At 36.5% G+C, this 14,059-nt stretch overlaps 1 protein-coding gene across 4 annotated transcripts in view; it reads right to left on the bottom strand.

The window, feature by feature from the left end:
• The window catches only part of AHI1 (Abelson helper integration site 1), a 102,214-nt gene that overhangs the window by 53,446 nt on the left and 34,709 nt on the right, over positions 1–14,059 (bottom strand). For all 4 annotated transcript variants that reach the window (XM_050894626.1, XM_050894627.1, XM_050894628.1 and 1 more), the window contains exon 18: positions 12,849–13,051. In XM_050894626.1, the coding sequence (XP_050750583.1) occupies positions 12,849–13,051 (203 nt within the window). The remainder of the gene's footprint in view (positions 1–12,848; positions 13,052–14,059) is intronic.

Raw genomic sequence — 14,059 nt, 5'->3', positions numbered from 1 at the left:
AGTCAAGCCTATTTCACAATCTAGAATAAATGCATATGGTCACTTAATCCAACTAAAAGCCCACACTCAGTGGATCACTTCCTTCAGCCTCGGTAAACTCTAGATCAGACCCTTAAATTTTAGTTGTGGGCCAAAACAGAACAATGACATTTTGCAAATTTTCAATCTACTGGTTTGTAAATTTTGTTTAAAGAAAGGAGACAGCTAAAACAAAATGAATCAGTGGCTTATTTCCAGAAGTGATATAATCTATATAACTACTACTTCTGTCATTTAATAAAAATTATACAATTCAATAGGTTTCAATAATGCAGAATATTTGGGCATTGGCAGGTGTACTGGGATGCAGGTAATACAGCACTAAAACCGTGTGTTCAGTAACTTGACTGGGCCATAGAGGATATCTGCTATCTTCTCCTCCGTATTACTACACTAGACCTTCATCTTAATGTGTCTGTTCTTTGTGTAGCAATATGGATTTACTTCTACTGAAAGAAATAAAAACTGTCCTTTACTAGTCAAGTACTCTCTCAGCAACTGCGCACAATTGTAATGACTATACTCCAAAACTGACCAGAAAGAAAAGCAATACAGAAAATCAGATCAACCATTGAACATGATAAAAAAAAAACCAAACAAAAAACATTAAACCACCTAGATTTTACTGCAGTGTACAAAATTAAAAGAATGTTAGTGAATAGTAGTTGTGAAATGTAAGCAGAATGGAGAGGCCTGTTTTTCTGAACAACAAAATCAATCTGCTTTTCTTACATTTACATATGCAAGTGACTAAGTTTCACTAACATAAAGTTTTCTCTGACACACACAAATATAGTGGAAAGCCATTAGCTTATGTGTTTACTCAAACACAGAAAAATAAGCTGTTCTGCAAACGTATTGAGCTCAGCTTCCCAGTGTTTCATCTTCTTTTATCCGCTGTTAGCTCTAGGGAGAGCTTTTCTGCAGTAAGACAAATGAGAAGATCTCCCCCCTGCATGAATTTCTTGCTGAGTGCACACTACACCATCAGTGATACAAACGTACATTTTCCAGTCAAGTATTCCATGGAATTCTCTTTCAAATTTGCTATTGAAAAGTTGGTTTCAGACACTACCAGAGAATGAAGACTGGTTGAATATATCAGCCTTTGGAAATCAAACTAAACACAGCAGAGCAAACTATTCAAAACTAGCACTTAACAGATGCTTCCCTGGTTTATCCTGGAGGGAAAAAAATATCAGGAGAAACTTGTCTTGATTGTGGTGTTTGAATGAATTATATAAGAGATATGGAACTCTGTATGTAAATTATTCCTGTACAGCATTTAATTCACTTTATTTTCCTGCTGTATTACTCAAATATTCTCATTATACATGCCAAATAGCATGCTTTGAAATCAAATGCAATAGACACGTACATTAGAAGACTGAATGTACGCTCCTGAAGATTTAAGAAAATCGGCCTTTTAAAAATGCAAAATAAGTTCTATCTTATAACTCTTTCTTCCTCTCCAAGTCCTTAAAAACAAGATAAAAACCATTTTTAGAAAAGAGATATTAAAAAGCAAGTTTTAAATTTAAAAAGGCTTACAGGAGTGATTCATTCCTCCCTTTAATGGCAGTGAAGCTCAGTGCAGGTGAGCTATAAAAGACTGCCCATCCAAAGTAAACATAAAATCAGAGTTTAAATGACCTTTCTGCCACTAGGCTCTTAAGTATTATTTAAATCTCTGAAAGGCCCAAAGAGGAAAAAAAACGCACAACATTATAACAGAAGAAGGAACCACTCAGCTAATAAGTGAGGACTACTGATTCAGCAGAACTGTTTCCAGGTAAAGTACGCTGTCCTGTGAAGAATAATTAATTCTCCTCCAACAGCCAGCCATAAGACTGCCTACAGAACAGAGTGAAGCAATCATTTTTTTTGAAATGTATGCTGTGGGAAGGCATTGCTAAATACCTTTACAACAACGAGTAAAGTTGGCTAAGATAGCCAACCATCAATCTACTTATTTTTCACAACAGGCTCCGCTTGCTTCATGCACAAACCACAGCTTTATCAAAGACACAGTTTACTACTATCCTGAATTGAGTAAAACTTAAGAGTTATAACATTCATGGAGTTTTTGTAGTGAAAAAGGATACCTACATAATTTTTGCCAAGTTTAAACAAAGCTGATTTGCATTTTCTTTTTTGTGTTAGGGCAGCTCTATGTAAATTATGCAAATATAAATTTTCAGTGGAACTAGTTTTCACATTAAAAGTGAATTGCATGAGACAAAAAACAGCATATTGCAAGATTTGACAGGCTGACAATGACAATTTCTCTTTTTTTCCTGAGAATGCAATTTAATGACCTTTGCAACCAATATAATCGACATTTCCATATATACTTGCAAGTGAAATCAAGTTGGCCAGCTCTATGCTACCTCTTATTCTTTTAGTTTTAGGCTTCCCTTTTGGAACTTTAGGCCTCTAGTACACTGTTTTTAAAGACAGTTTAAAAACATTATTAAACCATGATTCCACAGAATTTAAAAGTTGACAGTTGAATTGAAAAAAACAAAACACAAATTCTGCTATTTTTCTCAATGCTAGAAGAAAATACATAGGCAATAATGCTTTAAGTAGGAGTACAGTACTACAGCTTTTAAATTTGCAATGTAAGTTTGAATCAAGTTTACACCTATGTAAAAATGCAATCATTTCTATGACACTAGCATTAGGAGGACTCCAATGAAGGCTGGGATTATACTGCGGTAGGTGTCCTGCAATCACTTAGAGACTAGTCTATTCTGCTCTTAAGTAACTTCTAGACTAAATGGGAAAACCAAAGACAGCTAAAATAAGATCATCCCATTACACACAGGCAAAACTGAAACATATTTACTTTGCTTGTCTGAAGCAAGTGTGTTCCCCTGATGCTCCCTACAGTCCTCTTACTCTGATTATCCAGATCAGGAATTTGTCTGGATGGCAATATAGTTCCCTCGTAACTTGGGTGCTCCATTGTTTTTCCCCATAGAAGCCCAGAAGTGACCAGGGCATACATATGAAAATTGAAGCTAGAAGGTGCTTGATCCTACAGTTTAGATATAGCCATTGTCTACAGATGATATGTCTCATCACACAGTAGTAATAATATATATTCAATTCCTTAGCTCTGCCAGTGAGTTCTGGCATTTCAATTACAGGCTTACCACAAAAGCTTTCTTCCTTTTTTTTTTTAATTAAAAAAAAAAAGTTAAGAAATTAAGATTACTATAAACATTTGGAAGAGTAAGCTTCTTTCTTTTAGCCACAAGGAAAACCAAATTCTTTGTACAAGACACAAAACAGTTAAATACAGGCTCAGTTATACACAGGCTGTGTAGATTCACTCAGTCATTAAGCACAGAGAGTATGACCTTTCCTGGATTGGATAAAACTGGCATTTCAGCTTAAGAACATGCCTGGATATACATATTTTAGCAGAACTGGCCAATGTCATTACCAATAACAGTAAACAGTAGATTTGTCTTGCTTAGTAAGAGCCAAGTAGATTACTATATAAACTGTGATCTCTCCTGTGGCTGGTTATGATTCTTGCTATCAAAGAACATATGACCAAGAAAAAAAAAAAAATCCATTACTTCAGTAGTTAAATTTTAAAAATGTCTTTTTTTTGTGCAAATGAAAAATGGAGGTAACCTGTGTTGCAGACAAAACACACCCAAAGATATTTGTCCTACGATTTTATTTCTCTTCCTACTAAGGAAAATAGATACCAGAAATTCTTCTGACTCACATCTTGTCAAATACATATAGAAACTTACTCCTCTGTACCTGCTGGTAAAAGACATTAGGACATGACTCTAAATACAGTATACAGTTTCAGGTAATCATGTAACCACTCAGACATTTGTAACCTCCCCATCACTCCCCAAGTATGTGGTTAGACTCTAGGCTTTTCCCATCATATATAAAATCCTTTTTTGGTAGATTTTTTTTCCCCCCTCCCCCAGAGCAATGTTAAAAAAAGATATATTTCTGTGAAAATTTCATTATAATTCCTATTAATCTTAAAAAAAAAAAAAAAACGTATAACCAGGCTTGCACTTCACTAAATTGTTTTTAAAATTATGCACTTAAACAAAAGTGTAATCTAATTTCTTATGTTGACAAGCCTTCATTTGCTTATTCCAGAGATTAATGGTAATGTAACCATGAAGAGAGAAAGGTAGAAAAACCACTGACTAGATTTTCCCAGAATAAGCAGCACTGTTGGATGCAAAGATATAAAGTTATTTTCTATATGTTATTTGAATGGAAAACAAATTGCTTTCCTCAGCTAACAAAAAATAAAAGGAATCTGTGAAACTTTATTACAAAATTCTTAGAGGTTTAATCTTGTATATGCTTCTTTAACTCTCAATTTACAGTACCTCAGTATCTGAGCCATGATCAATGTTCCTTTCTGCACCCGACATGCTGCAAGAAACTCTATCACAGCCCCAATAACCATTAATAAAAAAAAGTTGTCAACAATGTTATTAATTGACTCAGCGTACATTTATGGTATTTTCTGTCATAAAAAGTTCATAATAAAAGCTGCTTTCTCCACACCTTGGTGACAATAAGCCAGCTGGCAGAAGGAAATATAATTTGCTGTTTTTTACCAGCATGAGTGAATCTAGTTTACTCTGCTCTAAAATATGATTTGAATAAACATAGTACTACTCAGATGTCCCTGTTTACTTTGTTCAGCAGGGAGAAAACAAACAGTGAGTAACTTTTCCTTAACACTGTACAAATGTTTATGGCGAGAAAACTAAGATGGTAAAACTGGAAACAAAATTAAAGGACCAATCAGTAAGATCCACACACATTAAAAATGCTTAACACCATCTTATTTTACCCTCTGATAAAATTATTATGATGGATATAGTTTTATGCTAAAAAATTAATGCAATTCATTTCTCATGTCTGACATACCTTTTATATAAAACATAAGCCACAGAGAACTTCAATGCTGAAAAAGGTCAGTAGTGGAACAAAATCTTCTGTCACAGCTGATTGCAGCTTACTATTGCTACTTTAGACCTCTATTCAAATAGTAATGTCAGCAAATATTAAGCAAGAATTAAAGACAGATATCCCGTGCTTACAGCACAGATGAAAGACCATTGCTGTGTAAGTATTACTGCCCTGATACTCTAACTAGATTCATACAGGTCACTTATAAGGCTGAGAGCATGCAGATTAAAATTCCATATTCACAGTAAAATTTGTAATGACTCCCTACAATAATAGAAATCTGTGTATCCAACAAAAGATGCACACAATTTCTCATTAACTTTTATAATTAAAATTATAAAGAAATAGTAGAGAAATAGTTTGAAATAGAAATTCCTTACATCTAGTGCTAACGCTAAGTAGAAGCTTCGAGAGAGGAAAAAGTCCTTAATATAACTAAATTACATATTCAGGGAATTCAATAAATATTCCCATGACCAGATATTTGAAAGTACAGTCTTACCATAAAGAGCCATTTCAGTCTCTTTATGCTCCATGTTAGCTACCACTCTAGTGGAGAATTTCAGAGTTCTGGTACCAGATCTTACTCTGGAGGAGGCTCAGGCTGCATTGCTGCCAAGCCGGAAGGTGTATTTATAATGCTCTAAGGTAAATAACTAGACAATGACCTTTACTTAATAGTAAAAGCAAGATATTTTACCTATTTTCTTTTATTCACTGGGTAAGGGAAGACTAGCAATTACTGCAGAGTAACTAATTGCAGTAAATCCATACAGATCAGTATGAGGATAGAGTTTGTGAAACTACTCATGTCACATCTGTGCCAAAGTTCCTTCATCTACAAAACACAGACAATAGTTTCCTTTCTTTTACATCTATTTTGACTGTGTTGTTTTAAAAGTCATCTGATGTTTGCTAAAATGAGAAATGCCTAGAAAAAATTTCTTACTAAGCAAAGAATATTACAGATTTTAAGGATCTGACCTGCTTTGTAAGATTTTCACAGAGCGGAAAGAAAAAAAAAAAAACAACAACAAAGCAACAAACCACAGAAAAAAAAACAGCTATTTGTTCAACTTTTTCTAACACAGGCAACATAATTAAAACTGGCAAATTTAATGAATTGACAAAGAAAATTCATTACAATTTCCAAAACCTTATTTTATAACAAACTATTTCTTAAAGACATACAAAATTAAAATTCTGGCAAAACTTTCATATGCTATTAAGTATTTTACCTATATAAAGCTTCCAGTAATACTTCAGCCATTTCATATCAACAATCACTTTACGCAATCGCGATTCAACAGTATCTGCTTGGCAAATGGAAAAAAGAAATATAAGAAAATAAAGAGAATATAATGGAAAAAAGAAAATAAGAAATTTTTTTATCCAGTAAATGAAATGCATGGGGTTATAGGATTTCAGATCCAAAAGTGGTTCCATCATGGCTTATAAAACACATTCTTTAAGTCTGAAGCTGGGATTAGCTATGTTTAAAGTAATAATTGCAACAGAATTTCCTAGAGTAAGAAAAGCATTTCCTAGCACTCTGAATAGGAATACTGGAAGACGAATAGGAAAAAGTATACAGCACTATTCAAAAGCACCTATTTAATTTAAAAGCCCTCATTTCAGTGGAATGTATTGCACAGGTCATCAGAAAAAGGATCATGTTCTCCACTAATACGATAATTAATAAACTAAAACCCAAACCTATCATGCATTGGGCCATATGGATCTGACTTGAAATTGCTATAAAAAGCAAAACTGGCAGAAAAGTACCCTTAATAAACATTTTAAAATTCAACTGAACTTTAATGATTTTTTAAAATTATTTACTAATTTGATGTAATGAAAAGAATATTAGTAACTCTTATGGAGAATTACCACACAACCCACTCAAAAACAACATGATAATGCCACACACTTGTCAATATAACTTTTACATATATTGTATATACACTCCATAACATAAGAATAATTATGCTGTGTTAGATCAAAGATCCATCCTCACTTTTTTCAACAGTAAACTGTAGCAGATAAGGTGCATAAGTTTAGAGCGATCTTTCCCCTATGGGCCCTCCCACTTTCATCGCTCAACAGTTTAGGAATTTCTTGAGCATCAGCTGGCAGCAACACTAGATCATTAGGCCAATAGCTTTTGCTGAATCTCTCCTTTACAAATTTGCCGAAAATCTCTGTGAACCCACATACACTTCTGGCCTTCACAGCACTCTGTGTACGTAACTTCAGTGCATGTCCTCCCTTCAACTATGAGAAACAATTTTTTTTCCAATACTGTTCATGATTTCATATATTTCTGTCACAACTTTCCTCTCACTCATCTCCACCTGCACAACCTGCAAAGCTGAGGAGCTCTAGTCAATTCAATCTCCTTACATGCAAGCTCTTCAATAGCTCTTGGCATTTGTGTTACTCTTGTTTGAACAACTTCTCATTTTACTATATTCTTTTTCAGAAGGGGTGTCCAGAACTAATTACAGTGTTGGATATATGGGCTCATCCTGGATTTCTGAAGTAGAAACACACAAGCATCCTCCTCATATTCAGTTTGGAATGCATCTTACTTATGGTTTCCTAAAAACTATTCAGCTACAGTTTTGTTTTTAATAAGAAATAAAATTAAGTGCTTTTTTGCCCTTTTTTCCCCCCTCAACTATGGTATGCACAGTATAAAAAAAATTGGCTTCCTATTCATTTGCAAGTTTTCTTTGGGAAAAACTTAAAGAGAAATTTAAGACAATTCTATGAACTTACTCAGCGAAAAAGACGTTTTAAAAATACTGCAAATTTCTTATACATATGATAGGTAAGATTACAGAATATCAGTACCTCCTCTGACAGTTTGTAGATAAAAATTTTGTATTGCAGGCATGATGAAGTGAAAAAGCTATTTCAGCCTGCAGAGACATTGTGGCATCGCCTTGTACTTGGCCAAATACATTCACAGAAATGGCAATGTTTTAACAGGAGTCCTCAGTCCTCTGGTTTTCCATCTTCAGGTAGAAGTTGTAGTAAGTTACTATAGAACTCTTCTCTTCCCAATCTGCACTAAACCCAGAAGCCAAGCATGGTATTTCAGAATCTACCAAAACCAAGATGACCCAGAGGACAGATTCTGACAAGAGTGACAATGGTAGCATAAAAAAATACCACTTCGGCACCCAGCTCTGCCTGTAGGTCTTTGTTGCAGACAAAAGGACAAGTTTCCAGCTTCTCCACTCCATGGCTTAGATAGTATCAGTATCATGTTTATGTGTTCACTAAAAAGGCTGCATGTTCTTTCTGAAAAGCAGTGGCTTAAAATTCTGTTCTGTTTTCACACAACAAGATACATTTTGCATCTCAACTAAATTCTAAAAGGAGACCATCTGGAAGGACTACACGGTATAGTATTTGATGTATACTATACCAAAGCATCATATATGACCATACTTTATACAGCTTAATGATGAAAGTTCAGTACATTTGATGCAATCCAAGATATAAGCTTCTGGATTCTCTCACAGACCTACTCCCTTAATGAATTCTGACATAGTAATAAATACACTCAAAGGACAAGAAAAATTCAAACAGTTGTAAATATTTCTGTATATAGGAAAGAATACTTTTGCATTCTACTTAATATTGCACTTAAAACCCTCTGAATATCAGAATTTTAGTAACCGCTTTGATAACCTTTTAATAACATTTTTCAGAAATACATCATGAAGTAAAGACTGGAAAAGCCAAACATACTTTTAATTAATTTAGAAGTATTCATACATTAAGAGACGAGGCAGCCAACTTACAATTGATTCTAAGACTAGTACTACAGAGTGTATATAGATGCTGTCCTTAAAAGCTACAAAGTTTTTTTTCCTCCTTCAAATTATAGCATGAAAGTTCTGACATCTAAAAATCACAATTTCAGAGCTAGGGTATTATACCTTTAAAGGAAGCCCTTCTCCCCATATATCACCCCCTTGTTATGCAAAGTTATAAACAGGTATTTTGATTGCTAGATGGAATTGAAATTTTAAATACATAAATAGTAACACTGAATGAAAAGCACTTATGAGTTCTTTCAATGACTAGAGATGGGTTAAGTGTTTTCCTATCAAAAACTTCTGTGAATAGAAACATACATTAGCATTAGTTCCTTGAGGCAGAGGTAAATAATAATTGCTGCCAAGATTCACTATACTGTAATTTCTCTATGTGGTAAAGAAGCCAATTCTGCATTCTGGTTTCATAGAGAAACTCTTATTTACCTTTTGTAACAAAACGTCCTAGCTTTTGTGAATTGCTAAAGCTCTACCCAATATTCAACTCTTGGTTCTAATTACACATTTTCTGGGCTAACAAGAATGGTAACGTTGCAGAGGAGAAGAAAAGAAACTTCCTCTATCATTCATTAAGGTTCCTGTTTAGGTAGCAAAGAAGAAAAACAAAAAAAGAAAAACACATTGGTTCTAAAGGCACCTGGAAAGGAGGCACTGGTCACAACACAAAAAAAATGAGGCTCTTACAAGATCAGAATATTCTCTATTTCTATCTAGCTTAAACCAAATTTTAATGTATTCACATCACATTTTCAAATCATATATCTAAGTCGCAGACCTCCAAACTTTGCACTTACAAGTTAATTTTATATCCATTAGTTACTCCTGTTAAGTTCACACACATTGAACCCAGAGACCGTGTTGGCAGATCTGCAGTTCAGAGGTTCCAGCACCTTTGTCTGATAAACATGACCCCAGGTGTGACCTCAGGCCAGGTCTACTGTCTACAAGGTATGCTCATCCCAACACGGTAATCCCTATGGGCCTGTGACAAGGCACTGGCATGCAAACATGACCCAAAGACCAGTACAAAGCCTACATAGTTTCCAGTTCCCTTTTATTTTTCCCGCCAGACAAATACGTACAAAATAACACCTGCGTTCTCATTTGGATTTTCATATTCCAACCCTACCACGGGACAGCCTGCCACTCTATGTGTGGCTTAATAAAGACTCCTTTCTCTGTTTTCACTTGTCTGTACCCAGACGTATTAGCATATTCTCACATAGATGGCTGAGTGGCAACTTTTATGAGGCCTACTTTGACTAACACTTTAGCAAAGCATTTATGTGAGTACGCATTCTAACAAGTCTTCCAGCAAAGCCTGCACTTACATACATGCATCATTTTTCATATGAAAAAGGGAGTTGCACACATGTGAATGCATACACATCCAAAACTGTAATTCTCAATTACAAATTAGTAGAAATTTTAAGTTTTGGTGTTGATATATTATACTCTGGGCCTGTCCAGAATCTCTGATAACGCAGGCAGGCAATACTGCACCCACATGCCAGAAATGATCCTATCCCTGCTTGGAAAGGAGGTATCGCTGTCCCCTGAGTCTCATGTTGGATTGCTGAAAAGATGAGTATCAAGAGTTCTTTCAATGAAAAGAAATCTTCCCCCAGTATCTCAGTGGTTCATAAAGCTCTGCAAAGGAAGCACTCTCAGTTTTTATAATCATCACTGCTATGTGACAGACATCAGACTGGATGTGGACTCTTTCAACCGCCATCCTGTACTGTCTGGAAACCCACATGGTGAGAAGACTCAGATGACCTTTCTGACATCTCCCACATATATGGTCCATGGGTAGAGGGTTTGGAGGATGCTGTCCAAAACCTTCATCATGACTCTTCGCACAGTGGACTTACTCACCCCAAACTGGTCACTGAGCAACGGGAGTCTAGGGTTACAAAACTCCAGTGGCTGAAAGTTCTCCCAAACACAGTTGTAGGCTTATCTATTTCATCTAGCTACATGGTTCCACGGAACCACTACATGGTTCTGCTAAACCAGATTTGTCTCCCACAGCCCAGAACCCTAGCTAATCAGGGACTGAACAGTTGCAATGATAAAGACTCCCAGAAATTCATTATCCCTGTCTTCTTCCTCAGATGATAAGACATCTAGAAGAATAAAAGTAATTACTTCTGGAATGTCTTCCTGGAGTACTTGTCTCAGACACAAGGTTATATGCTCCATTCTCTCCATATTGTGCCTCTCTCTGTCTGATAAACAACTTGAAGGCACCAGGGCTCACTTGTAGATGAGCAGGAAGAAAATAAGCAGAAAACAGAAACAAGGCTTGCTTCCTTGTGTGAGGCCACATGTAACTGTAAAGGCAGCAGCAACATGCTACCACTATCCATGCGAGCTGCAGTGTGGTATTTCATAAAGGGGTCCACTTGGAGCTCATAGTCCAGAAAGCGAAGGACTGTGGGGTAGCTGTCTTTTGGATAGTTTCAAAGCACAGGCCTAATGAGTATGTCCAGGCCAGGGAACCAGACTAGATCTAATCCAAAGCAAAACCCCTAAAGCATGATGAGAGTAGCTACAGCATTCTCAGCAACAACTCCTTTCATCTACTCATCTGCTTCTTTTGTGCTTCACTACTTATTAATGCAGACAAAGCCTAAAACTACATTTAAAAAAAGAAATCTATATGCACTCAAAAGTACTTAAAAATTAAAAATAATAAGCGCAAACCCAAATGCAGGTCATGTCATTGTGAACAGTAATTATAACTGCACAGCACTATTCAGGAATATTCTGCATTCTTGTTGCATGCAAAATTGTCTCAAGTTGGGGAATTTCACTTAATCAAATTTATTGCCAGTTACAAAAGCTTTAATTACTGATTTGGGTATTGAGAAACAAGACAAATAGTCAAACAAACACCCAAAGAAAACACTTTTCCTCCCTCTTTGTCTGTCTCCACTTCAGACACCTCTCTCCTCCTTTCTAGTGCCCAGTCTCCTTGCTTTTGCCATTACGTTACACTCACTTCCTTTGGTAAGGCGATGGTGGTGCAGGAGAGTGGGGTTAGTGCATAGTGCTTGCTCTTTTTGCCTCTCCTTGTTTCTTACTTCTTTCAACTGCTTTAGTGTGGGTCCTCCATGGCCGAAATCCCCTCGGGGACTGTACCTGTCCAGCCTGGATTCCTCCATGGGTTGCAGTCCCTTCAGAGGTGTACCGCCCCTCCCGCGTTTTGTGCGTCCTCACACATCTCCTGTCTTTCCCTTCATGCCTACTCCATTATCTCCCCCTGTATCTCCATTTGTGCATTGTTTTCTGTCTCCTGCATCACCTTTGTGTCTCCTGCTGTGTCTTCTTTTGTGCCTCCTCACATTCCTCCTCCTGTATCTCCACTTGTGCCTCCTGACATGTTTTCCTTTGTGTTTCCTCCTCTGCTCTGGTGTCTCCTGTCCCTAGTAGCTACTGACCCTTCTTAAATATGTTTTTGCAGAGGTTGTCATATGCTTTTCTGTTTGGTTCCAATTTCAGTTGTGCAGTGGGTCCGTATCGTCCAGCTGGCTGGAAATGGCTGTGCCAGCACAGGGCAGTTCATGATCTCCTCCCATACATGTCAGCCCTGCAGCCCCCCTGCTATGAAATCCCTGCCATTTATGCCACATACAATTCTAAAGGTAAATAGAAAAAAGAAAAAAAAAAAAAAAAGAATTTTCTAAAGCTCAGCCATAATGATCTATGGAGTAAACCATATGAATGGCAATGGGCATTGACAAAAAACATCCCTTGTCATCAATACTTGATAAACAAAAATAACTTAGTTTTATACAATCAATCTCTTCTAAAGAGCTACTTACAGGTGCATTAATGTTAGTAAGAGATGTATTCATTTCTGAAGAACAGATCCCAAGACTACTTATATATGTTTTATTACATATACCAGTCCCAGAATACAAACTTTGGCTGAGAAGACCATACGCTTCTCGAAATTAATTAAATTTGACTTACCATAACAGAATCAAGTTTTTGTTTCACCTTCTGCATTCTCATTGATGCTCTTGCAACACTGACAAACTGATCTGCCGGAGATATCGCTGAACTTTTTTGTACAGGAATTTCACAAAAACTGCTAAAGAACTGTGGCCCTCTTGGTGCAGCTGTGGTAAGTGATGAACTGAGATCTTTTACGAGTTCAGCTTCCTGTTGTGCAACTGTAGAAATAACCAATATTAATGTGTCAGATGAAGCCTTACATTGCCATGGGTAAAAAAAAAAATAATAATTGAATGGTCGCTGTCATTTTGCCAGCCATGTCTTCAGTCAAACACCATCAGAATCTGTACTAATACTACTATAGGGAAAACCTGAAAATGACATGAAATTTTCTCCATACTACCTCATTTCCCCCTAACTTTTCCTGATCACAATGTCTCCCTTCTGCTATCTGTGTTCAGTAACCTCTCACACAGAACTGATATTTTTGTATTGCTTATAAACAGTAGTGTTCTCCATGCAAAAATATTGGGGGGGGAAAAAGGAATTTTTCAAAGGCAAGAAGGTTAGAGCTTGCACTGAGTTCAAGTCAGCTAGTTTACTAGGTACATTTCATATTTTTTCCAGCCTTGTTCAAGTGAGCTTATTATACTTGAGTAAAATTTCAGAAGTTGCTAGACATATACACAGGCACAGGAGGCATTCTTAGAAGGTAGCCTGCTCTAGAACAGGATACTTTTGATGAAAGTTGTGCTCACTGTCATTTAAACAAATTGTTTGACTTTTGCAATTTTTTTGTACTGTGGTCTCAAGCCAACAAAGGTGTCATGGTTTAACCCCAGCCAGCAGCTAAGCACCATGCAGCCACTCCCTCGCTCCCCCCCCAGCTTCTGGTGGGATGGGGAGGAGAATCGGGAAAGAAGGTAGAACTCATGGGTGGAGATAAGAACAGTTTAATAACTAAAGTAAAATATAATACTAACAATAATGAAATATTGTAATAATAATAATAGTAACGAAAAGAAATATAACAAAAAAAAGAAGAGGGAAAAGAGGGGAAAAAAACCACCAGTGATGCACAATGCAATTGCTCACCACCCGCTGACCGATGCCCAAGCAGCGATCCGCCCCTCCCGACCAACTGCCCCCTGTTTATATACTGGGCATGACGTTCCATGGTATGGAATATCCCTTTGGCTAGTTCGGGTCAGCTGTCCTGGCTGTGC

The sequence above is a fragment of the Gymnogyps californianus genome, chromosome 3 (genome assembly GCF_018139145.2).
Source record: "Gymnogyps californianus isolate 813 chromosome 3, ASM1813914v2, whole genome shotgun sequence".
In the NCBI taxonomy this organism is placed as follows: domain Eukaryota; kingdom Metazoa; phylum Chordata; class Aves; order Accipitriformes; family Cathartidae; genus Gymnogyps; species Gymnogyps californianus.
This window is presented reverse-complemented; position numbering and strand designations above follow the sequence as displayed.